Source organism: Acipenser ruthenus, chromosome 54 (genome assembly GCF_902713425.1).
Source record: "Acipenser ruthenus chromosome 54, fAciRut3.2 maternal haplotype, whole genome shotgun sequence".
Classification (NCBI taxonomy): Eukaryota; Metazoa; Chordata; class Actinopteri; order Acipenseriformes; family Acipenseridae; genus Acipenser; species Acipenser ruthenus.
This window is the reverse complement of record NC_081242.1, coordinates 3,638,695-3,662,807: the sequence shown is the minus strand read 5'-3', so window position 1 is coordinate 3,662,807 and position 24,113 is coordinate 3,638,695. Positions and strand designations below refer to the sequence as shown.

The 24,113-nt window shown below is 40.5% G+C and overlaps 1 protein-coding gene across 3 annotated transcripts in view; it reads left to right on the top strand.

Annotated features, from left to right (window-relative positions):
- Window positions 1-3,017: 3,017 nt before the first annotated feature.
- Window positions 3,018-24,113, top strand: part of LOC117398134 (apoptotic chromatin condensation inducer in the nucleus) — a 170,857-nt gene continuing 149,761 nt past the window's right edge. Inside the window, exon 1 of one of the 3 annotated variants that reach the window (XM_059016845.1) lies at window positions 3,018-3,281. In XM_059016845.1, the coding sequence (XP_058872828.1) occupies window positions 3,144-3,281 (138 nt within the window). In that variant the 5' untranslated portion in view covers window positions 3,018-3,143. The remainder of the gene's footprint in view (window positions 3,282-24,113) is intronic. The other 2 variants (XM_059016843.1, XM_034912979.2) reach the window with 2 other exon arrangements.

The window sequence follows — 24,113 nt, the reverse complement described above, 5'->3', positions numbered from 1 at the left end:
GTAGCTCAGACAGCGTAGCTCACACAGCGTATCTCACACAGCGTAGCTCACACAGGGTAGCTCACACAGGGTAGCTCACACAGGGTAGCTCACACAGCGTAGCTCACACAGGGTAGCTCACACAGCGTAGCTCACAGGGTAGCTCACACAGGGTAGCTCACACAGCGTATCTCACACAGAGTAGCTCATTATTATGAGTTGCGCACGCAGCACTACCCTGTGTGAGCTACGCTGTGTGAGCTATGTTAAGAACATAAGAAAGTTTACAAACGAGAGTAGGCCATTCAGCCCATCTTGCTCGTTTGGTTGTTAGTAGTTTATTGATCCCAGAATCTCATCAAGCAGCTTCTTGAAGGATCCCAGGGTGTCAGCTTCAACAACATTACTGGGGAGTTGGTTCCAGACCCTCACAAATCTCTGTGTAAAAAAGTGCCTCCCATTTTCTGTTCTGAATGCCCCTTTATCTAATCTCCATTTGTGACCCCTGGTCCTTGTTTCTTTTTTCAGGTCAAAAAAGTCCCCTGGGTTGACATTGTCTATACCTTTTAGGATTTTGAATGCTTGAATCAGATCACCGCATAGTCTTCTTTGTTCAAGACTGAATAGATTCAATTCTTTTAGCCTGTCTGCATACGACATGCCTTTTAAACCCAGGATAATTCTGGTTACTCTTCTTTGCACTCTTTCTAGAGCAGCAATATCCTTTTTGTAACGAGGTGTCCAGAACTGAACACAGTAGTCTAGGTCAGGTCTTACTAATGCATTGTAGAGTTTTAACATTACTTCCCTTGATTTAAATTCAACACTTCTCACAATATATCTGAGCATCTTGTTGGCCTTTTTTTTTATAGCTTCCCCACATTGTCTAGATGAAGACATTTCTGAGTCAACATAAACTCCTTGGTCTTTTTCATAGATCCCTTTTTCAATTTCACTATCTCCCATATGATATTTATAATGCACATTTTTATTGCCTGTGTGCAGTACCTTACACTTTTCTCTATTAAATGTCATCTGCCCAGTTCTGAATGCTGTCGAGATCATTTTGAATGACCTTTGCTGCTGCAACAGTGTTTGCCACTATTTTTGTGTTGTCTGCAAATTTAACAAGTTTGCTTACTATACCAGAATCTAAATCATTAATGTAGATTAGGAATAGCAGAGGACCTAATACTGATCCCTGTGGTACACCACTGGTTACCTCGCTCCATTTTGAGGTTTCTCCTCTAATCAGTACTTTCTGTTTTCTACATGTTAACCACTCCCTAATCCATGTGCATGCATTTCCATTAATCCCTACTGCGTTCAGTTTGAGAATTAATCTTTTATGCAGGACTTTGTCAAAAGCTTTCTGGAAATCTAAATAAACCATGTCGTATGCTTTGCAATTATCCATTATGGATGTTGCATCCTCAAAAAAATCAAGCAGGTTAGTTAGACACGATCTCCCTTTCCTAAAACCATGCTGACTGTCTCCCAGGATATTGTTACCATATAGGTAATTTTCTATTTTGGCTCTTATTATAGTTTCCATAAGTTTCCATATAATAGAAGTCAGGCTTACTGGTCTGTAGTTACCTGGTTCAGTTTTGTCTCCCTTTTTGTGGATCGGTATTACGTTTGATATTTTCCAGCTTCCCATGTGTCAAGAGACTGTTGCATGATCTTGGTTAGCGGTTTGTAAATAACTTCTTTCATTTCTTTGAGTACTATTGGGAGGATCTCATCCGGCCCAGGGGATTTGTTTATTTTAAGAGCTCCTAGTCCCTTTAACACTTCTGCCTCTGTTATGCCAAAGGTATTTAAAACTGGATAGGAAGAGGTCGACATGTGGGGCATGTTGCCCGTATCCTCCCTTTGTAAAAACCTGTGAAAAGTAATCATTTAATATATTTGCTTTTTTTTTCTTCATCTATGATTTTGCCATTTGTGTCTCTTAGACATTTAACCTCCTCTTTGAATGTTCTCTTGCTGTTATAATATTGGAAAAACATTTTGGAATTGGTTTTAGCCCCCTTAGCAATATTGATTTCTATCTCTCTCTTGGCCTTTCTAACTTCCTTTTTGACTTGTGTTTGCAGTTCCAAGTACTTTCTGTGTATTTTGTTTTTGGTCCCTTTTAAACTCTCTGTAAAGTGCCTTTTTTCGCTGAATATATTTTTTAATGGATCTATTAAACCATTTTGGCCATTTTGTTTTAGATTTAGATTTGTCTACCTTTGGGATGTAATTGTTTTGCGCCTCTAGTACTACATTTTTAAAAAACAGCCATCCTTTTTCTGTGGATGTTTTCTCTATTTTACTCCAATCTACTTCTGTTAGTCTCTGTTTCATACCTTCAGAGTTTGCTTTTCTAAAATTGTAAACCTTAGCTTTAGTCATTACTTTGGGAGTTTTAAAAAAACACTTCAAATGAGACCATGTTGTGGTCTGAGTTTGCCAATGGCTCTCTGACCTCTGTTTTAGTTATTCTGTCTTCATTATTTGAAAAGACTAAATCAAGGCATGCCTCCCCTCTAGTCGGTGCCTTGACAAATTGCATTAGGAAGCAGTCATTTGTCATTTCCACCATTTCAATTTCGTCCGTCGTGCCCCCCATCGGGTTTTCCCATTTTATACAGGGGAAGTTGAAATCCCCCATTAGTATGGCTTCTCCTTTTCTACACGCATTATATATAGATTTTATTGTACACTAGTAGATTAACTGATAACGTGTTGATGTTATTCTGTGAAAAAAAATCATATATAAAGTCACACTATAAAACAAACAACAATATTGATGCAGTTCTCCTTTAACTTTTACAGAAATAACACTTCTTGGCGGTCCAGTTTGTTTACATTCCCAAAGGCGGAGGTTTCAATGGGTCCGGAAACGTGTGTACAAAAAAAACACATTTCAATCATTATTAATACTGGATTTGTGTATTGACAGACGGCAGAAATAGCCGAAGTCGACTCCAGCTGAGTAGATGGCAGGCATCTCCCGGCTTGGCCGAAGTCAACCCGGATAAACCCGAATTGAAAAGCTGAAGGCGAATCCCTGACTCCCCCTTACCGGTCTCCCCTCCCCTTCCGGATACCGCCGAGCCCCTGACGCGAGGAGAGGAAGGCGTTGCTGTGGCCGATTGGAAAAGAGGAGAAAGATGGCAGAACTGGAAGATGTTACGTTAGATGGGAAGCCGCTTCACTCACTGCGGGTTGCGGACCTTAAGACCGCCCTGGAGCAGCGAGGGCTCCCGAAGAGCGGCCAGAAGAACGCGCTCGTCAAACGACTCAAGGGGGTAAGTTTGCCTCGGTTCTGTTTTTTTTTTTTACTAAGGAGCTGGTAGAAGAGACCGAGTGGGAGAGCGAGCGAGGCCGGGTCTTGCTTGTTGAAAGCGGGGAACCAGTAACCGGGGGATCGCCTGTTTGCTCGTAAGAGCGGAGGGCTGAGACTAAAGAAAAAAAAAAAGCGATGAGAAGTGTTTTGTTTTTCTTGTCAGAGGGCGTGTTTTGTGCTGCATAGATCGATTAAAAGGCGGCAAGCGGCCCACTATCCTCCCGATGGTATAATGATGTTGTCTGTATCAAAAAATAAAAGGTTCGGTATCAGTTAGTTTAGTGTAGTCGGCCACTCGCTCGGGTCCGCGCTTTGTGGTTGTGCGGATTGAGTGAGAGCGGGAGCGCGCTGGCTCTCGGTAACGCGCATCCTTAAAAAAATAAATCGTGGGAGGGAGCGCGCTTAATTTATTTTTGTGGAGGGGAGAGGAGGTGCGCGCCTGCTTATGTGCGGCGGGTGGAGAAGGGGTCACACAGGCTCGTCTCCGATAATTATTTAATAATTAGACTGTAAATAGATTAAATTAAATAATTAATCTGAGAATAAAATACTGTAGCTACTATATGCATTTAACGCAATACATATCGTACATTAATGACTATTCCCGTGTGTAGTTAGTAGGTGCTAGTAATATACTTAGATTCCAAAACTCAATATATTTTCCCTCTTTTTGGGGTATTTTTTTTTTTTAAATAAAAACTTCATACAGTTTTTACAGTACTGTATCAGTAAAAATCTGGATTTAAAACTATTAAAAATAATTAAAATACTTTTTTTTACGTTAATACTGTGAAACACTTAATATATTTGGCTGTACAATTAAAAATAAGTATTTGTTTTGTAGTTATGTAGTGTACATTCTGCATTGTAGTATCTCAGATTTTTTGACTTTGGCCCATATGTATTACAGTATCCTTTATCGTGCCAGTAATAGTGTTTAACATGACAGTATTTCATTGGGTGATGGATAAACGCCACTCAAAAAAAGTTATTGCAACGTTAGAATTACATGCCCTTAGGAGACCAACTTTATCATTTGCATATTATTCATAAATCTGTATTGTGCTGTTAATTGACCCTTACTGGCATCATAATTAACACGTGCCTTAGACCAGGGTTACCAGTATAATTTCCTAGCATAGTTTCTGCGTTTAGGAACACGTATTTAAGCCAATAGTATTAATAAAAACTATGTGTTTAATTAGCCATTAATTACGTAATTTAAGTATTGCTATTTGTAATGCGTACATTAAACTGCATTGTTAACTCGTCTGAACAGGATATGCTTTCTGGTTGGAAAACATATAAATCACATTTGTAGTAGGATTGGAACAATAATAGATAATTATTAGCTACTAAACCAAACATGCAAGATGGGCTGAAATGGCCTCCTCTCCTTTGTAAGCTGGTTGCTCTTCTTTGCACTCTTTCTAGAGCAGCAATATCCTTTTTGTAACGAGGTGACGAGAACTGAACACAATATTCTAGGTGAGGTCTTACTAATGCATTGTAAAGTTTTAAAATTACTTCCATTGATTTAAATTCAACACTTCTCACAATATATCCGAGCATCTTGTTGGCCTTTTTTATAGCTTCCCCACATTGTCTAGATGAAGACATTTCTGAGTCAACATAAACTCCTAGGTCTTTTTCATAGTTCCCTTCTTCAATTTCAGTATCTCCCATATGGTATTTATAATGCACATTTTTATTGCCTGCATGCAGTACCTTAGTTTGCTTACTATACCTGAATCTAAATCATTAATGTAGATTGGGAATAGCAGAGGATCTAATACTGATCCCTGTGGTACACCACTGGTTACCTCGCTCCATTTTGAGGTTTCTCCTCTGATCAGTACTTTCTGTTTTCTATGTGTTAACCACTGCCTAATCCATGTGCATGGATTTCCTTGAATCCCTAGAGAAGAACTTTATGCAGGACTTTGTCAAAAGCTTTCTGGAAATCTAAATAAACCATGTCATATTCTTTACAATTATCCATTATCAATGTTGCATCCTCAAAAAAGTCAAGTAGGTTAGTTAGACACAATCTCCCTTTCCTAAAACCACGCTGACTGTCTCCCAGGATACCATATAGGTAATTTTCCATTTTGGATCTTATTATAGTTTCCATATAATAGAAGTCAGGCTTACTGGTCTGTAGTTACCTGGTTCGGTTTTGTTTCCCTTTTGTGGATCGCTATTACGTTTGCAATTCTCCAGTCTGTCGGTACAGTGCTCGAAGTAAGCTTTTTATTTTAGGCACCAGCAGGCTCCTATTTTTTTCTTCATGGTCGCCAGAAAAAGAAAATGGTTGCCCATAACTGCATTGAAATATATTAAATATAAATAAAAACTATTGTTCAAAATATAATATTAATGTGTACATTTTTAACTTAAACAATAATGTGCATCTCTTAAGTGTTTTATTTCTATATATGTGCAATACTTTTGCAAATTTGTTTTTCTGCACAGAAAAAAACTACTTATTTTTAAAAAAGGCAGTCCAAAACAAACTTTGGAATAGGGAATAGTAATTTTGTTAGTATGCTTGCTTACAATAACTGCATTACCCCAGATTTGTTAACTAATCAGTTGAACTGTTGGCACCATGATGGCAGAAATCTCATCTCAGCTTTTGGTTGAACACATTCAGAACACAGAAACTCCAAAGTCGTGGGGTTAAATTTCTGACTCTTCGCTTTGTTTGTATTGCTGCTGCTTGAGAATTTGGTGGAACTTTCTTTGTCTTTGAAATAAGACGGTATTTTTTGCTGTCTGTTTGATGACATTTTAGAAATCTTCTAATAGGACCTCTGGGTAAGCTGGTGCGCACGCACATAGCCTCGGAGCTGCTGAAAACAACAGCTGTCAAACATGAATGTAATTATTATTATTATTATTATTATTATTATTAAGGCTGGGATTTTGTCATAGGTAAAAAATCCAGCACAAAATGGTCACCTGTAGGCGACTAAAATAATATTTACAGTCGCCAAAAGAAAAAAATGGTGGCCATGGTGACTAAAATGGTTGCTACTTCGAGCACTGCGGTACAACCCCTGTGTCAAGAGACTGTTGCATCATCTTGGTTAGCGGTTTGTAAATAACTTCTTTCATTTCTTTGAGTACTATTGGGAGGATCTCATCCGGCCCAGGGGATTTGTTTATTTTAAGAGCTCCTAGTCCCTTTAACACTTCTGCCTCTGTTATGCCAAAGGTATTTAAAACTGGATAGGAACAGTTCGACATGTGGGGCATGTTGCCCGTATCCTCCTTTTGTAAAAACTTGTGAAAAGCAATCATTTAATATATTTGCTATTTTTTTCTTAGTCTATGATTTTGCCATTTGTATCTCTTAGACATTTTACCTCCTCTTTTGAATGTTTTCTTGCTGTTATAATATTGGAAAACCTTTTTTAGAATTGGTTTTAGCCCCCTGTAACAAGACTGGAACTCACTCTTGTTCGTTGCCCCTTTAAAGGTAAACCCAGGACGCAGAAAATGGATTTTTCAACGCACTGACACGCTATTTTAATAAACAAACAAAATAAACCAAACAAAATAAACACCTAGCTCTTATACAAGCACTAACTAAAACACAGGAACCTAACTATATTGCAGGACGGCTAAGCCGTTTACCTGCTACACAAACTCTAAACAAAATAAACACAGATTTCACAAAAAACACCTTCACAGGTTTCACAGTACTTTAATCTCTTGGTATGCCTGCACAGACTGGCAAGCGGGCTCTACACACAGCAGCCTCGAGTACACTGACTGCATTCTTTTAAATACCCTGCACCTGGTTCTAAATTTAACAATAACTACCAGGTGCAGGGGATAATTAATAATAAAACAATTAACAAATCTAATTAAACAATAAACAATTAAACTAAACAAATGTGCCTACGCACATGTTTTCTGCAGGGAGGATTTAACCCCCTCCCTGCTGTCTTACACCCCTTAGCAATGCTCATTTCTATCTCTCTTGGTCTTTCTAACTTCCTTTTTGATTTGTGTTTGCAGTTCAAGTACTCTTTCTGTGTACTTTGTTTTTGGTCCCTTTTAAACGCTCTGTAAAGTGCCTTTTTTCGCTGAATATTTTTTTGGCCATTTTGTTTTAGATTTAGATTTAGATTTGTCTACTTTTGGGATGTAATTGTTTTGCGCCTCTAGTACTACATTTTTAAAAAACAGCCATCCTTTTTCTGTGGATGTTTTCTCTATTTTATTCCAATCGACTACTGTTCGTCTCTGTTTCATACCTTCATAGTTTGCCTTTCTAAAATTGTAAACCTTAGCTTTAGTCATTACTTTTTGGGTTTTAAAAAGCACTTCTGAATGAAGCAGGAAGCGGCTCTGCATTGAGCATTAAGCAGCACTGACTGTGTGAGGTGTAAAACATGATCTGTGTGAGCACTGCGTACATTGGGAAGTTAAGTATTGATTTTAAACAATGTGCTTTTAACTTTCTTATGGTTTAGTTTTTTTTAAAAATTTTTGTAGTTGCCAATTTGTAATGGTCACTTTAACTTTGGTACAGTAACCATACAGCGATAAAGAAAGACAATTACAAATGTCCAATAAACTGTAGTAAACCATCACTATAGCAATTTTTATACAAAGGGCAGATCACACAGCGGTGAATACAAAATACTGAATCAATTTCAGTTACATTAAAGTAGCAGGAACTAATGACAAAATAATAAAGTTCAAAAAAGAAAAAAGAAAACAAATCCAGGGAAAGCCAAGAAAAAAAACAAAATCCAGCAGCAAAACAGCACGAAAAAAGGTAGATCTCACCCAGTCCAATTTGATCTTCAAATCCGTGGTGATGATTCCTCCTTTGTGGTATTTATTTTAAAATGCTGCAACTCTCGTTGTACAATCCCCATACGTAATGGCGACTGTTTACACCATCGCATTTAAAAAAAAATAAATAAAACATAACCACTTGAAAGCTGGCTAAACAAAAGTATCAAGGAAACCCCGAACGCATTTTATCTTGATACTATGGAACAGCAAAACAGTTAGCAAAGCTGTGTCCGAGGTACACTGTCTAAGCTAGCCCAAAAATAATCCTACCAGGGAAACTGCGGCTAGAAACAAGACAGGTAACAACACAGACTAACCAAATATAATAAATACCTCAACCAAGTTCGAAAAAAAAAGGTAAGTAACGAGAGTAATTCCAAACAAAAGACAGCCCTTCTCTTCAGTGTTTTTTCTCTCCCTTTTAAACTTCCCGGCTACCAGGAAGCAAGACGGTAGGGTCAAAATGCACAAAAGCGTTAAAAAAAGCAAAACTAGAGAAAGTACGGGAACCACCCAAGACAATACAATAAACAATACCCAACATGTTTATTTCATAAAACGAAAACTGGAATGTTATATAATTAATAAAAAAAACCCACTTATTTATGTATTTAGTTTTAGTGTCATAGAACAGGGCAGAGGGGATAAAGAAATGAGCTAGCTAGCCTGGCCAGGCATACTGCCTTGCAATTAAGCAAAAGGCAAATGAAGCGTTTCTTGCTTCATATTGGGTGGCAGGTGCCACAAATTCATTTTACCCTGTTTTTCTCCCAGTTTGAAATATCCAGCTCACCGCTACCACCCCTGCGCTGACTTGGGAGCGGCGAAGACAAACACACACTGTCCTCTGAAATGTGTGCTGTCAGCCGACCGCTTCTTTTTACTCTGCAGGCCCACCATGCAGCCAACCCAGAGCTACAGCGTCTGAGGACAACGCAGCATACAGGCAAGCCCGCAGGCGCCTGGCCATTCTACAGGCGTCGCTGGTGCGCGGTGAGCCAAGGACACCCTGGCCAACCTAAGCCCCCTCCCCCCTGGGCGGCGCTCCGCCAATTGTGCGCCGCCCCCTGGGAACTCCCGTCCACGGTCAGCAGTGGAATAGCCTGGACTCGAACCGGCGACCTCCAGGCTATAAGGCTCAGCCGCCCGGGAGCCCTTGGTTTTGTTTTGATAATAAGTTGTACACTGGCAAATCATGGCTAGTTTTCTAACATAAAAACACAAATATTAGTTGTAAAATTTAAAAACGCTAGCTCACTGTAAAATTACTGTAGGAAACATTTGACTATTAAACATTTGACACAGGATTTTTTATTTTTGTTACGTAAATTGAATGTAATTGCAAAAAGAAAAGAAAACAAAAAAAACCTCACAACCATACACACGTGTAATATAGCCTGAAAAACTGCAGAGGTCACGCTAGCTTTTCTGTTCATGCGTTCCTGAAACGTTCATGCCCCAAATTTTGCGTCCCATCCATCAAATATACATTTTAACACAAAGGATAAAACTCTAGGGATGTGCTTTTTGGTACATTTTTGAACATGTAAACTCTATGGCATGTAGTAGTTCAGTGTTTGCTCCAGGACTGACAGACTGGGGGTCAATGTGGCCCCCACTCTACATTTTAGGGGGACATTTTCTTCAGAGAGGGGGTCAATATGTTTCATTCAGAACCAACCACCATTTCTTATTTTTGTTTGTTTTAAATATGCCAGCAGAGTTTACTGACCTTTTGTTTCTGAAGAACATAAAATTAAACTGTAAAGCTGTAGATACAACCAAGGTGTCTCTAAAATACTCACTGTCACTGTTGGAGAAAGTATTGGGAAACGTGTCACAGTGACGCTGGTGTATCACTGAGTAGAGGACATTCATTGTACCAAATCACATTAGAACAGGGGTTTTCAATCTTTTTAAGCTGTGTACCCCTTTCCAAAAAATGTAGTCCACCACGTACCCCTATCGGAGATAGTCATAATAAAATGAAAACAGAAACAAAAGGTCTGTACAATAACATGATACAACAAAACGCACAAGAGCCTTGGAGTGTGTGATGGATACAATTATAAAAGTGACAGTATTATAACTTGAAAAATATATTTTTACTTTTGGATAAAAATAGTCCCTCAAACAGGTTTCTAGTTGTTGGAAACATCAACATCATGTTATTGTAATTACTAATTAATTAAAATCAACGAAGCCTCGGTGCTAGCCTCAATCACTCAGAAATTACATAGGACTATTCCGTGAGAGCAAATGGCAATCATGTATTTTTATTGATAATAAAATTACAGAAAATAAGGCTAAGAAAAGTTCACTATCCACACATCTCTACAGCTGACCCCATTACGAAAACATATTATTGGCATTTTTAAATTCTTGGTGACTAAAACGTACAGTAGTGATGCTAATTAAAAAAACAATAATAAAACGCTTATCAATGTGATGGATGTCACTTTTTGTTACCGCACAAATCAACGATGATGGCAGGGAAATTGGAGAGAGCTCCAGTCGCAAGACATTTTTGGCGTTTTTAATCTCGGTATTTTGTCTTGATCGCCCTTTGCTAGTATAGTATTGAGCCAACAATCCATATTTTTTCACTGGATTGAAAGCTAAAAACTCTTACTCTCACACCAGACGTAACGGCTTGTCAAACTGGACCGCATGGCAATACTTGGGTTTCTGATTGGCCATACATTCTGTATTTTGAAACCAATAGTACTTAAGTTACAAAAAACTTTAATCGGGTCACTGAAAAAATAAATATCGATTTGCAGGCACGAACGCATACAGGAAATAAAATGAGTAAAGACTAGGCTTTTAGTTTTTTAAAATATGTATTCTTTTATTTTGTATCCCAAAGACAGACTGCAGTAACCGCCCAACTGTTTATATGACATTTAAACAACTGAACGCTCTATCACATCATATTATCAGTCTGGTGTTGGCGATTGAACGTTGATTACATGACAAAAGTTTGCAATAGATTGGCAAGTGGTACTAAATAAATATTTTGGACAGTTTTCAAAACAATGTTTGCTTTATTTTTACAACACACGTTGATGTTGTTGATATGATAAACGCATATCTGCTTCCAGGTACTGTATTTAATTTTTTTCAAGGTTAAACGATGGCCCGTGTTACACAGAACACTATGAATAAAATGGTCAGATATACAATAAGTATTTCGTTGGTTTTGTGGATTTGCTATATTTTAATATTGCATATAATGATACGGTTTTGAAAATGCTACTTACCAAAACCGTGACTGCACGTGAACTGTATTACAGAATAATTTCCTTTATTCCGATTCCAGTGGTGTTCTCTTAATGCAAGATGTATATATACAGTGCTGTATAAAATCACAAACACTGATATCAATTTTTAAATTTTTTTTTTTAATCATGCCGTTTATAGGCCTACTGGCAAAATGGCCAAGAGACAGTTGGTGCTTAACACATACTGAATTATTTTGGCCCTGAATTTTAGCGTTTTTTGTCATAGAAAAGACAAATTTCACATATTTTATAACGTTACCGTAGGATAATTTTTTTAATTTAATTTATTATTTTTTTTTAAACCAACGATACGGTTTTCGTTTCACAAATCTACTGCACTTTGTCTATAAACTGTAGCTACTGCAGTACGCATAAGTACACATTTCTCCCATTCACTTGCTAGGTCACTTCACATCTCCAAACATCCGACAGATATTTTGTCTAGCAAATAGATAAGTTTACAGCGGATGAATTTCACAGTATTTTTATATATATATTGGCCTACATTTCAACAGTCACTGCTGAAGCTGATTACTTGTTCTTCCAGAAGTAATGGTCGGGAGTAACAGGGATACAAGGTTATATTTGCGCCGGGCCATGTTGTTAACAAGCCTGATGTTGTCGTCCAGGCTTTACTGTGGAACTGCCTGTAACGAGGGAGGGTGTGAGCGCATTCTACTGGACTGGAGAATAAAAGCACGGGAGTTTAATTATGAAAACGCAAGTGTAAACAAACAAGTAAAAAAGATAAGCCTGTACAAAATGCATTAATTTACTGCGTATTGGTATTGCGTCTGGTCTGGGAGGGGGGACACAAGGGCGCGTTAAGAGAAATTCAGCGGGACATTTTTTATTTCAGGTGGGCATTGGCGCAATGGCGAGAGCTAGCGCGAACACTGCTAGTTTAAAAAAGATCTGTGTGTGTATAGATATACATATAAACACACACTTTTTTCTTTGTCATATATAGGGCTGTGTAACAGGGCGAGGAGCCCTGTAAAGTTATTGTTTATTTATTTTTAGAACGGTGTTTCCCCCTCCGCCCCTGTGTAATTTATTGTTTTGTATTGTGATTTATTTATTATTGTATTTATATGACGGCGAAGTGCTGTGTGTTTTGTTGTTTTTGTTTAATTTAAAACGTGTTCTGGCAGAGGCGATATTGGTGCTCGTCCTCTGCCAGGAATAATTAAAAAAAACTTGTGCAGAAGGTGGTCATCTCCCAAATTAATTAGATGATTTGTTGCTAATCGGGAGATGGTCACCTGCATATAAACCTGCAGCTCTCTGCACTCCGGGTGGGTGTTCAAGAGGAGGAACGAGAGCGAGAAAGAAGGCGGACCTCAGTATTGAGTTTTTGTGTTCGTGATTTGTTTTGTTTAATGTATTTTCGGTCTGTGAGCAAGTGTTTTTTTGTTTAAACCTTTTTGTATTTAAATAAACGGCTGGTCCTGCTTGGAACGGTGACTGTTAGTAAAGCTTTGTCCGCTGCAGTTGGTGCTGGTGCAATGCAAGCTCACTGTATAGATTTTTTTTTTTAATTGCTTAAATATTTAATTCATAACAAATATCTGAATACTTATGTAGATATGTTAGAATATGAATAATGTCTGAAAAACAGCAAACATAAAATATATATTTCTGATTTTAACAACTTGTTTCAGAAAAATACTTAAAGTGCCTTTGTCCGTAAAATATAAAAAAACCCACACATTTTCAATATGAATAAATAAATGCTAAATTATAATAACTAATTAATAGCTATACAAGTAATATACTACATTGGACCAAATTCATAAATGGCAAAATAAAAAAGGAAGCAATGTAAAAATAAAAAAGGGTAACACTAATAGCAAAGTCTGATGCAATATTGTAAGCGTAAAACATTAGCCTACACTAAACAATTGGACAATGTACTATCCTTATACACGTTAGTCTATTATAACTAGAGCTTATTTCACATAACTAACATATTGAAAACTAAACAAGCAAAACCGGAATGTTCCCAGGCTCATCTACTTCAGAGTCTTCATATCAGTGTGAAGGAGTTTGTAATTCAGGAGGATATTCTTCTCCTCCTGGCATTCATTCCATCAACATCTTCTATAAAAATGGCTTCTACCATATTTCTTTGGGATCAGTAAGCGTTCGGGGTCTTGCAAAACAATTTAGAAACCCCTCTGGTAAAGAACTGCGCTTCGATGTCTATGGTAATCTCGAGTAAACACTGCAACCATAGATACTGAAATGCTGCACTGCGTCCCAAAACTCAGCTCTCTTGGTTAGGGGCTTTAGTGAAGTACATTTTGATTGGTTTGTCATGCCTGAAGTTTGTCACACAGATATTTCATGATAGGAAATGTTTTGTTTGTTTATAAAAATTTGGGTGAGTTAGGATGCTGTCAGGTAATTCTTTGTAGTTGTAAAATGCATTGTGGTAGCTGAATCGCTCGGCAGAGAAAAAGAAAAAAAGAAAAAAAAACCTGCTACAAAGGCAGTGTGGTCCAGTGGTTAAAGAAAAGGGCTTGTAACCAGGAGGTCCCCGGTTCAAATCCCACCTCAGCCACTGACTCATTGTGTGACCCTGAGCAAGTCACTTAACCTCCTTGTGCTCTGTCTTTCAGGTGAGACGTAGTTGTAAGTGACTCTGCAGCTGATGCATAGTTCACACACCCTAGTCTCTATAAGTCGCCTTGGATAAAGGTGTCTGCTAAATAAACAAATAATAATAATAAAAAGGGTTTAAAGTAGGATCGGGGATGAACAATTCACATAATCTGTCAGCTCTCTTTGAAATAAAATTAAAGGGACCAGATTGTTTTGCAATTAAAAGCTTTTTCTTAGTGTAATTGTGAAACAGAATCAGCTAAATTTGTCAACTGATAAAAATATAACCCGAAAACTTCAAGCCCTACTTGTGTGTGTGTTCACATTTACTTTTTCCAAAATACTTGTTTTATTTCTTAGCAATATGGACCTCTGTTATGTAAAATAAAATACAGTGCATGGTGGGATACTATCGTATTAATTTCCAATGTTTATTGCGCTGCTAGTGTCGTGGAAATTCTAATAAAGGAAGAGAGACTGCGAGTTCCAAACACACAGGCCTTTATTTCTTAAGTTTGCAAACTGAGAACACTCTCAGCACACAGGGTGCTAGATAATCATCGAGCAGTGTTCCAACATACAGAGTTGGATCAGTTTCTTATATACCTTAAAATTGTCAGCAAGGCAGAGGGTTAGCCAATGATGATTCAGGTATTAGCATATAAGAGAAAACTTATAACTATGCATACTTGGCATAAAACTAAGCAAGCAGATAAAAAGGATGGGTGTTTGGGTATATGTGCAAAAAGACACGTCTGGCTCATCCTTTTATCTCACAGCCGCAGCTGCAGTGTAGGCATCTTGCGGTTCCTTATCTTTAGCAAGGCATGCAAGGTTATGGGAGAACAAAATGCCAGTACATTATGTCGAGTCAGTTCCATTTTCTGTAACATTTCTATAACATTCCCTCCCTTTTGAGACTTTGTCTCAACCTTATTCAGAAAATGGATTCAAACACACACAATAGTACAAGTTAAAGCGAGATTTACAAAGTTTAACATGTAGTGTAATATGAACAAAGTGACGACCCAACGTATCCCGCTTGCAGATTTTCCCCACTATCTTAACTCATCAGGTCATCTGCCATTTTGTTGAAAGGGTCATCATTTGAATCATTACACTGGTCATCATTAGTAAGCAGGGGCATGTTTAAAACAGTGTCAACAGTTTTAGTACATAACTTTTTCACAAAAGTTATGATAAGCAAAAACAACAACAATATCACTACATCATATATAAACCAGTGTCAGTAATGTTCAAAGTGTTCCGTACAGTATGGTTGAGCATTTCCCACCAACCATTGTCCGCATGTTTTCAATCATGTTCTACACTCCATGTGTGCAATGTTGTTTTTGTTCTGAGTTCTGTGCGATTTTCAGCGTAGCTGTGGTTTGTAGTATCTGGCTCTTTTTTATTATCTTTTAGTTCAGTTAAGAGCCAGATGAGAAACACAGTTAATATGCTGCCAAGAAAAATAAGTCAGGACTCTGGGGGTCCAAAGCTGACTGTCCCCAAGGCCATCCGAGCCGTCTACGTTGTTCCAGGGGGCGATACATCTTCCTTCGGGCTATAGGGCACTTTTCCGCAATGGCTTGCGTGGATACAGGTTGATCGTTCAGCGACTTTCACCGCTGTCTGCATTGTCAGGAGCACCTGGAACGGACCTGTCCAGCGTTGTTGATGCCAATGCTTCCGGAGGTCTTTGATGATCACCCAGTCCCCTGGCAGGAGCTTGTGGAGCCTTCGGTTCCTTCGGTTCGGGTAGAGCAGCTTTTACCCTGGGAAAAATAAACTTCAGAACATTGTTAAGAGCAGCACAATATTTTACCATTTCATCCTCACATCCCATTAGGGTGAGCCTATTTTGAGGAAAAGGTGTGTTCAGCATCCGCATTGGGCGTCCCGTTAACACTTCATGAGGTGCTAGCCCTGTAGTACTGTGCGTGCGTCCACGCATGTACATCAGGGCCAATGGCAATACTGTAACCCAGGAGAGCCCTGTTTCAGCCATGAGCTTAGTTAGTTTAGTTTTTATTGTTTGGTTCGCTCTCTCCACCAAGCCTCCGCTTGCGGGGTGGTAGCTACAGTGTGTGCGTAAATCAATTTGTAGGCTTTCAGAAATGTTCTGTACCACACTGTTCACAAAATGAGAACCATTGTCAGATGTCAATTTAGGTGGCAGACCCCATCGGGGTATAATCCCTCTCATCAGGCTTTTTACTACTGCCATAGCTGTGGCATGTCTGCAGGGGAATGCTTCAATCCATTTAGAAAAAGCATCAATTATCACAAGGCAGTACTTGTAACCTTGGCAAGGTGTTAATTCAATAAAATCCATCATGACATGTTCAAGGGGCCCTCCGGCCTCGGATGAGCTGATACGGACATGGGCGTGCTGCGGCCACATTATTGGTCATACAAATCACACATTTAGCACAAAATTGGTTAGCATATGTAGAAAAACCTGGAGCAAACCAAAAATTGTTAACAACATTCACCACCCCACCCTTTGACACATGGTCTTGGCCGTGTGCCAACTTAGCTACATAAGGGAAACATGAACGGGGAAGGGCAGGCAACCCAGTGGGTCCTCGCCAAATCTTATGAGTAGAATCATAAGAGCATTTGTTTTTCCACAGAGCTATCTCGGCAGGTCCCACACTGTGTTGTAAGTCAGCTACATCCTGTAAAGAAAATACATATTCAGTTAAGGCAGGTAATGACACCATTTGGAGCACAGGGGCCTGTGTTGATGCGGCCACTGCTTTAGCAGCAGCATCTGCAACAGCATTCCCTTGAGAGACAGAATCAGAAGCGTTAGTGTGTGCCTGGCATTTACATACAGCAGCGTTCAATAGGGGCACATCAGTAAGATTGGGTTGTGGCTTGCAGACCTGTTCTACTAAGGTGGTGCAATCGTGAGGCTCTCCATCGTGAGGCTCTCGGCTTCTGTAGGAAGAAGTGTAGAAGGGTTAAGCACAGTACAGCGTTTTACCACAACATGTGACATGGTCATTAATACATTCTGGTAATGTAATAGACGAGCTGGAGTCAGATGTGCTGTCTTGGCCTGTGAAATGAGAGCATGTACTGCATGAGGAACATGTACAGTTAGAGGGCACATTGCAACTAGGTCAGCACTAGCCAGCACAGCTTCAGTGGCGGCGGCCACCGCTCTCAAGCAATAGACTAGCCCTCGGGCTACGTTATCAAGGTGCTTAGAGTAAAAAGCCACAGGGCGTTGTTTTCCCCCATGCTCTTGTGTCAGTACTGCCGACATGAATCCTCCCTTTTTACAAACAAACAGGTTAAAAGGTTTAGAGTGATCGGGTAACCCAAGACAGGGCGGAGAGGACAAGAGTTGTTTAAGTTTTTTGAGGGCAGTTAGTCCGTCAGGAGTCCAGTCAATTGTGTCTTTCATAGTCATCTTATGGCCATGTATCAAGTCAGCTAGGGGCTGAGTTACTGCAGCGTAATCTGGAATCCAAGCTCTACAGTAGCCAGCCATACCTAGCAACGTCATCATGTATTTTCTTTTTCTTTTTTTTTTTTTTGTGGCAGGCTGGGGCAGTGTCAGAATTGCAGTGACATGCTCCAGGCCCAATTTCCTGCCTTCCGGTGTAATATCGTGTCCCAAGTATTTTATAGATGGTGACACGAGCTGCAGCTTTTTTTTTTTTTTATACCTTATGGCCATTACGAGCTAGGTACTCTAAAAGAGCTCTTGCATCAGTTTTGCATGCATGCTGAGTTTCAGAACACAAAAGCAAATCATCCACATACTGTATGAGTTTGCTTCCACCAGGGGGAACAGCTGACAAAACAGTAACTGGGTTTGGCACAATAGGGGCCCTTGCATGTATCGCGTCATTTACTAACCTGAGGTCTGGACAAATCGCCATTCTCCTGAGGCTTTGCGGACCGGGAGAATCGGGGTGTTGCAAGGCGAGTCTGGGCAGGGCACGATAGCTCCTCTAGAGACCAAAGATGCATGCACAGGAGCAATGCCTTCCTGTGCTTCCTTGCTGAGAGGATACTGGGCACGGCTAGGCCGGTGTGTGCTTTTTGGTGTGACTGTTAGGGGCTCTGCCCCTTTCATAAGGCCAATATCATACTTATCTTTTGCCCATAGAGAATCGGGGAGGCCAATCAGCAAGGGTGAAAACGTGCCTCCCAGTGCTTCCTCAGGGGGCGCATCTCGGTTCTCTGCCCCATGGATTCCCCGTTGGACAGGCGTGACCCAAAAGAAAGGAGCGCAAACAGCGCGAGCACTGGAGGAGAATTTGAACCCGTCTTCACTTTGCCAGTCAGTCACCTGCAACACAGACTTAAGCCAGACACCAGTATCTTTCCACTCTACATCATCGGTTTTTGCTATGCTTATATGTGGCACAGAGTCAGTTGTGTGGTAAAATAAAAACTGATCGCTATTTAGTTTAATGGCTGCAACACAAAAGCATAAACCTATATACAAGGCTGTGCACGTAATTGTTTCGTTAGATGGAGGTTGTGCTAACCACTCTCTCTCAAATTCATAATCTCTTGATAAAGGCGAGTACAGGGCAGTGCAATGTAAGGCATAAGGTGATATAAACCCAGTTTCATGACCCCAATGTTGTCGAGCCAATTTAAATAATTCCTCAATTTATTCACCTCCGTTTTGTATATCCCATGAATAGAACCAACTACGGGTCTCAATCATTTGGGCCATCATCAAGGGACACGAGACGGTAACTCCGCTTTGTTCACATTTAATTTCACAATTGAATTTGTAACGTCTCGCTCTTAGCACAAAACTAACCCCAACGGCGGGATTACCTCCCTGTATCAAATATACCCAAATTATTAACAAGGGGAAGGGCGAAGCGACAGTGCATCAAGGACGCGAGATCCCCCAATAAATACACTATAGAAACACGGGATAACCTTAAACATTTATTGGCTAAAATAATTGAAACTGTTCAACAAAACAAGATGGAAAAGAAGTTCCGAGCAAAAAAACAAAACATAAACAAGCCAGCAAAATAACCATTGCGAGAACAAAGTAACAAAATAAAACAAAAAAACAAAACAGTCCCGCAACAAAAATAAAAAAACAACGATCTCACCAAACTCCTGGGTACCCGCTTGCTTGAAGATCCTCTCGGAAGATGATGACCAGTAATCCACAAAAACTATGAACATGCACTTGAAAAACCAACACCGTCAGCAACGTGGTGCATTACAAGCCGGCTCCAGGCTTTAGCGATCGTGGGCAGCAAAGGTGAACAACACCGGCTAAACAGCCTGAAACTGGAACAAAGCACTTGCTGATAAAAAAAACAAATCAACTTCCAACAAGAACGACAGTCGAAGGTAAACAGGATCGCTCTACCATGGCAAACCACCCCGGGAAAAAGAACGCCGCGGACTTTTCAAAAACAAGGAATAGAGTCCCTAAACAGGAACTAAGGAGACGACAGGAACTCAAAAGGCAGGTAAGCAGCACCCCCCTATGGCGTAACAAAGGTACTATTTATACTTGTCTAAAACAATCTTTCCATTAACAGCGCTGCCGCTTCCAGCGAATAAGAACCTCGAAATGTATTTGGAACCTGGCCAGGCTTCCGTGCTGCCCAATTAAGGCGCAACACATGGTACGTTTATTGTACCATGTAGAACCAAACATTCAATTTAAGTGGCAGTGCCACATAGTCCCCCCCCCCCCCCAGCGGAGTAACTAGGGTAATACCCCAAAATATGGCTTTAGATTTACCACATTTACTGTTTCGACCTTCTCAGGACGATCCACCCACTTCAATCTGTAATTAACTGGTCCCAGTTTTTTTATTACTGAGGCTGGTCCAGACCATTTTGGGGCTAATTTAGCTGAAAAAAAACCAGCTGCATTAGAAATTGGGTGACTCCTCACCCACACTAAGTCTCCTTCGCTAAATATCACACACCTTCTCCGGGCATTATAACTTTTAGCCTGACGCCCTTGAGCTTCCTTCACACGCTCTCTAACCAGCTTGGCAATACCAGCCTGTCTCTCAAGTACAGAGTAACTAGACTCCCCAGGTGAAGGAGATTTGGACACTAAACGATCAAGAGGACCTTTAAGAACCCTTCCTAACATTAGCTCAGCGGGAGTAAAGCCAGTTGTCTCCTGTTTTGCTGAATTTATGGCAAATCTAAATTCGGGCAACCATTGATCCCACAACTGCTGATTTTGACCCACAAAGGAAGCTATCATCGGCTTCAGAGTTCTGTTGACTCTCTCCGTAAGATTAGACTGAGGGTGATAACTTGTAGTAAGTTTTCGTGTAACACCCCACTTTTTGCAAACCTCAATCAGAACACCACTGGTAAATTGAGCCCCTCTGTCAGACACCAGGTACTTTGGTGTCCCCCAGCGCGTAAAAATCTCCTGAGTTAAAAGCTGCACGATGCGATGAGTCTTTCCATCACGCAGTGGGAATACCTCCACCCACTTGGTGTAATAATCCACAATCACCACCAAGCAAGTATTACCTTTCTTACTGCGTGGGAAAGGCCCCATCAAGTCAATTCCTAGCATGTAACCTGGCTCTTCCACGGTCGTGGACTGTAAAAACCCTGCAGGTTTCTGATTTGATGGCTTGTATATTTGACAAGCTATACACTCCTTAACATGCTTTGTAACATCTCGCCTAATTGTAGGCCACCATGCTACCTCCAACACACGAAGCAGAGTCTTCATTCTACCCAGATGCCCACTCAATGGGTTGTCATGATAGTATTGTAAAAATATGGTAATTAATGACTCGGGAACAACCACTTGGTAGCGCTGACCCTCACCTCTGGGTAGAGACATTCTCCTATACAACACCCCCTGTTCAACCACAAACCCTATACGGTCAGACCGCTGACCGTCCATCTTCTTCTTCAATTCTTGAAGGTTAAGATCTTGAGCCTGAGCCTCTGCGATCTCACTCATTTCAGAGGGCATATCAAGAACGGCAACATGCTTTTTTTTCTCTGAAAAAACGGCAAGTCCTGCCTTTTCTATCTGAGGAGATCGAGACAAGGCATCTGGTACTACATTTAAACTTCCCTTTCGATATACAACTCGAAATGTATACGATTGGAGACGCAAAGCCCAACGAGTTAGGCGGGACGTCACTTTAGGAGAATTAAAAACCCAAGTTAAAGCAGCATGATCCGTCACAACCTCAAATTCCACCCCTTCCAGGTAATGCTTCCATTTCTCAATGGCCCAGATAACCGCCAGGCATTCCTTCTCGGATGTGGAATAGTTAGATTCAGGTTTTGTTAAAACACGAGATGCATAAGCAACAACCCACTCGTTTTCTGAGCACCCCTGAGCCAGAACAGCTCCTAATCCCACATCACTGGCATCAGTATACACCCGGAACGGTTTCATTAAATCAGGGTGGGACAACACAGGAGCTCTCTGCAAGGCTTCCTTTAATTGTTCAAAGCTATCTTGCTCAGCTTTCGACCACACCCAGCTCACCCCCTTCTTTTTCAGCCGATTCAGTGGAGCAGCTTTATCAGCAAATCGCGGAATAAACTTGTGATACCACCCAACCAACCCCAGGAACCTTTGCAGCCCCCTGAGATTGGTCGGTGCTGGGTACTCCTTTATTGCCCCAACTTTATCTGTATCTACAGACACCCCACTTCCTGATACTATATGACCCAGGAACTTAAGTGAAGGTTGAAAGAAATGACACTTGGCTAAATTGAGGGTGAGATTGGCTTGATCCAGGGCTTGAAATACAGATGCCAGATCTCTCACATGCTGCTCTTTAGTGGGAGAGTACACAATGATATCATCTATGTATACAAAGCAACTGTTACCCTTCAGGTTTACCAGCACTTGTTCCATCAGACGTTGGAACGACGCTGCAGCATTCTTCAAACCGAAAGGCATCACCTTAAACTGATACAGACCGAAAGGAGTAATAAAAGCTGTTTTTGGTTTACTTTGATCATTCATAGCCACCTGCCAGTAACCAGAACGCAAATCTAAGGAACTAAAAACTGCGGCTCCCTCTAATGATTCCAAAATGTCATGAACTCTGGGCATGGGATATGCATCAAGGTCAGTTTTCTTATTTACCCCTCGGTAATCAACACAGAACCTAAATGTCCCATCCTTTTTTTCGGTCAAAACCACAGGTGCGGCCCAGGCTGAAGCAGACGGTTCTACAATGCCATCCTGTAGCATTTGATCAAGATGTTGCTTTATAATGGTTTTTTTGTGTTCCGATACTCGATAAGCTCGGACACGCACTGGAATCTCATCGGTAGTAAGTATCACATGGTGGATTAAGTCTGTCTTTCCCAAACAGGAAGTACAAACTGACGGCCACTGCAGCATCAGTGGTTCCAACAACCTTTGCCCTTCAATCGTAACATTCAATTCTAATATCGGTCTCTCTCTTAATCCCAGATCTAGCTCTTTCCTCACCACCTTAGTGGGAACTGCCACAAAAAGCTGTGCCATTAGCTGCCACTCTGCCCCCCACACATTCTCACGAGAAAATGGAAAAAATGAATATCCCTCAGGCTTCTTTACTCCATACACCTGCTTCCCCAAGTCAAGCAATGTAGATGTTTTGACTAGGAAATCAAGTCCTAAAACTAAAGGCTGAGCTAAATGAGCATCATCCATTATGTAGGTGTCTACAGACCAAAACTCTCCATGAAGATTATAAGTCAAACGAAACTTGCCCAGTGCAGTATATGCCTGACCATTGGCCAACACAAAAGACTTCTCTGTACTTGGAGATAAACGATCCTTTGATTGACAAAGCTGTAACCAAAGATTATTCCTCATTAAAGTGTACGTACATCCAGTGTCAATCAATGCTAAACCTTCCCACCCCCGCACAGATAGCTTCAAAGCCAACAATGAAAGATGGCCATTACCAGTGGGTGCTAATTGAGGAGTGCTTGCATTGTTTATGACAGACATATCAGCTGCTATTCTAACTGATCCTTTCAACGGCTTCTTTGCCGCTCTCTCAGTTTTTGCATTTACTTTCCCCCAATACTCTTTCTGAGAGGACCAATCCCTTTCTACCATGGCCCCAACTCTCACCAAATCTGCCACCGACGACACCGACCCCCTAATAAAACTTGCTAGCTTGGGGTTTGCATTGCCCAAAATTCTATCTACTATTTCCGCCTCTGTCATACCCGGACGCCACTTAAGACAAAGTGCTCGGTAATCGTATGCAAAATCTCTTACACTTTCAGCTGGATCTTGAACCCGATCACGCAACCTTTTCTCCACCTCAGTTAAATAATCTGTGGGAAGAAAAGCCTCAATAAAAGCAGTTTTGAAAAGTGCCCATGTCTGAATTTTATGGCGTTCTGCAATCCACCAACTCTTTGCAGAACCCTTTAACACTGTTGACAGTGTAGCTAAGATTTCTGATTCAGTCATGGTTACTACCGACAAGAAATCCTGGCAGGCATCTATAAAACTCAATACATCAGTGGAACCTTCACCCTCTCCAAAAACTGGAAAACTTAGTTTAATAGGTGGTTTATAATTATATGCACGGGATCTAACACTTTCAGTCACCATAGGTCTCAGTGACAAAGCTTCCAAAGAGCTATTAGACACATCAGCCATATCAGGCTGGTAAGGCTGATAAGAGCGTGGAATAAAAGATACTTTCGGAGTGCTTGTTCTGCTCCGCATATCCCTTAATTCTGCCTGCCATTTCACCTCCCTTCGCTCAAAACACCTGACCACTGAACTCTCCAACTGATCTAGCATTTTAACCACAGAACTCTCAATACTTTCAAATTTGTTATCAATAAATGTTCTTAACAGTTCCTCTCGATTGATACTGCTCTGAGATGCCATGGACATTTCATGTTCCAGTTTGTCTATACGTGCAGTAATTTGCTCCATCTTACTGAAAATAAAACCAAAATCGGGAACATTACTATCATCAGCTATTCCCTGAGCAGCTGTGGGGGATTCACTGATATATAACTCTTCCAACTTTGAAGTTAACTCAGCTAGCGGCTGTCTACGTGTGACACCTGGACCAGCAGTAAAATTTGCAAAATCCATACTA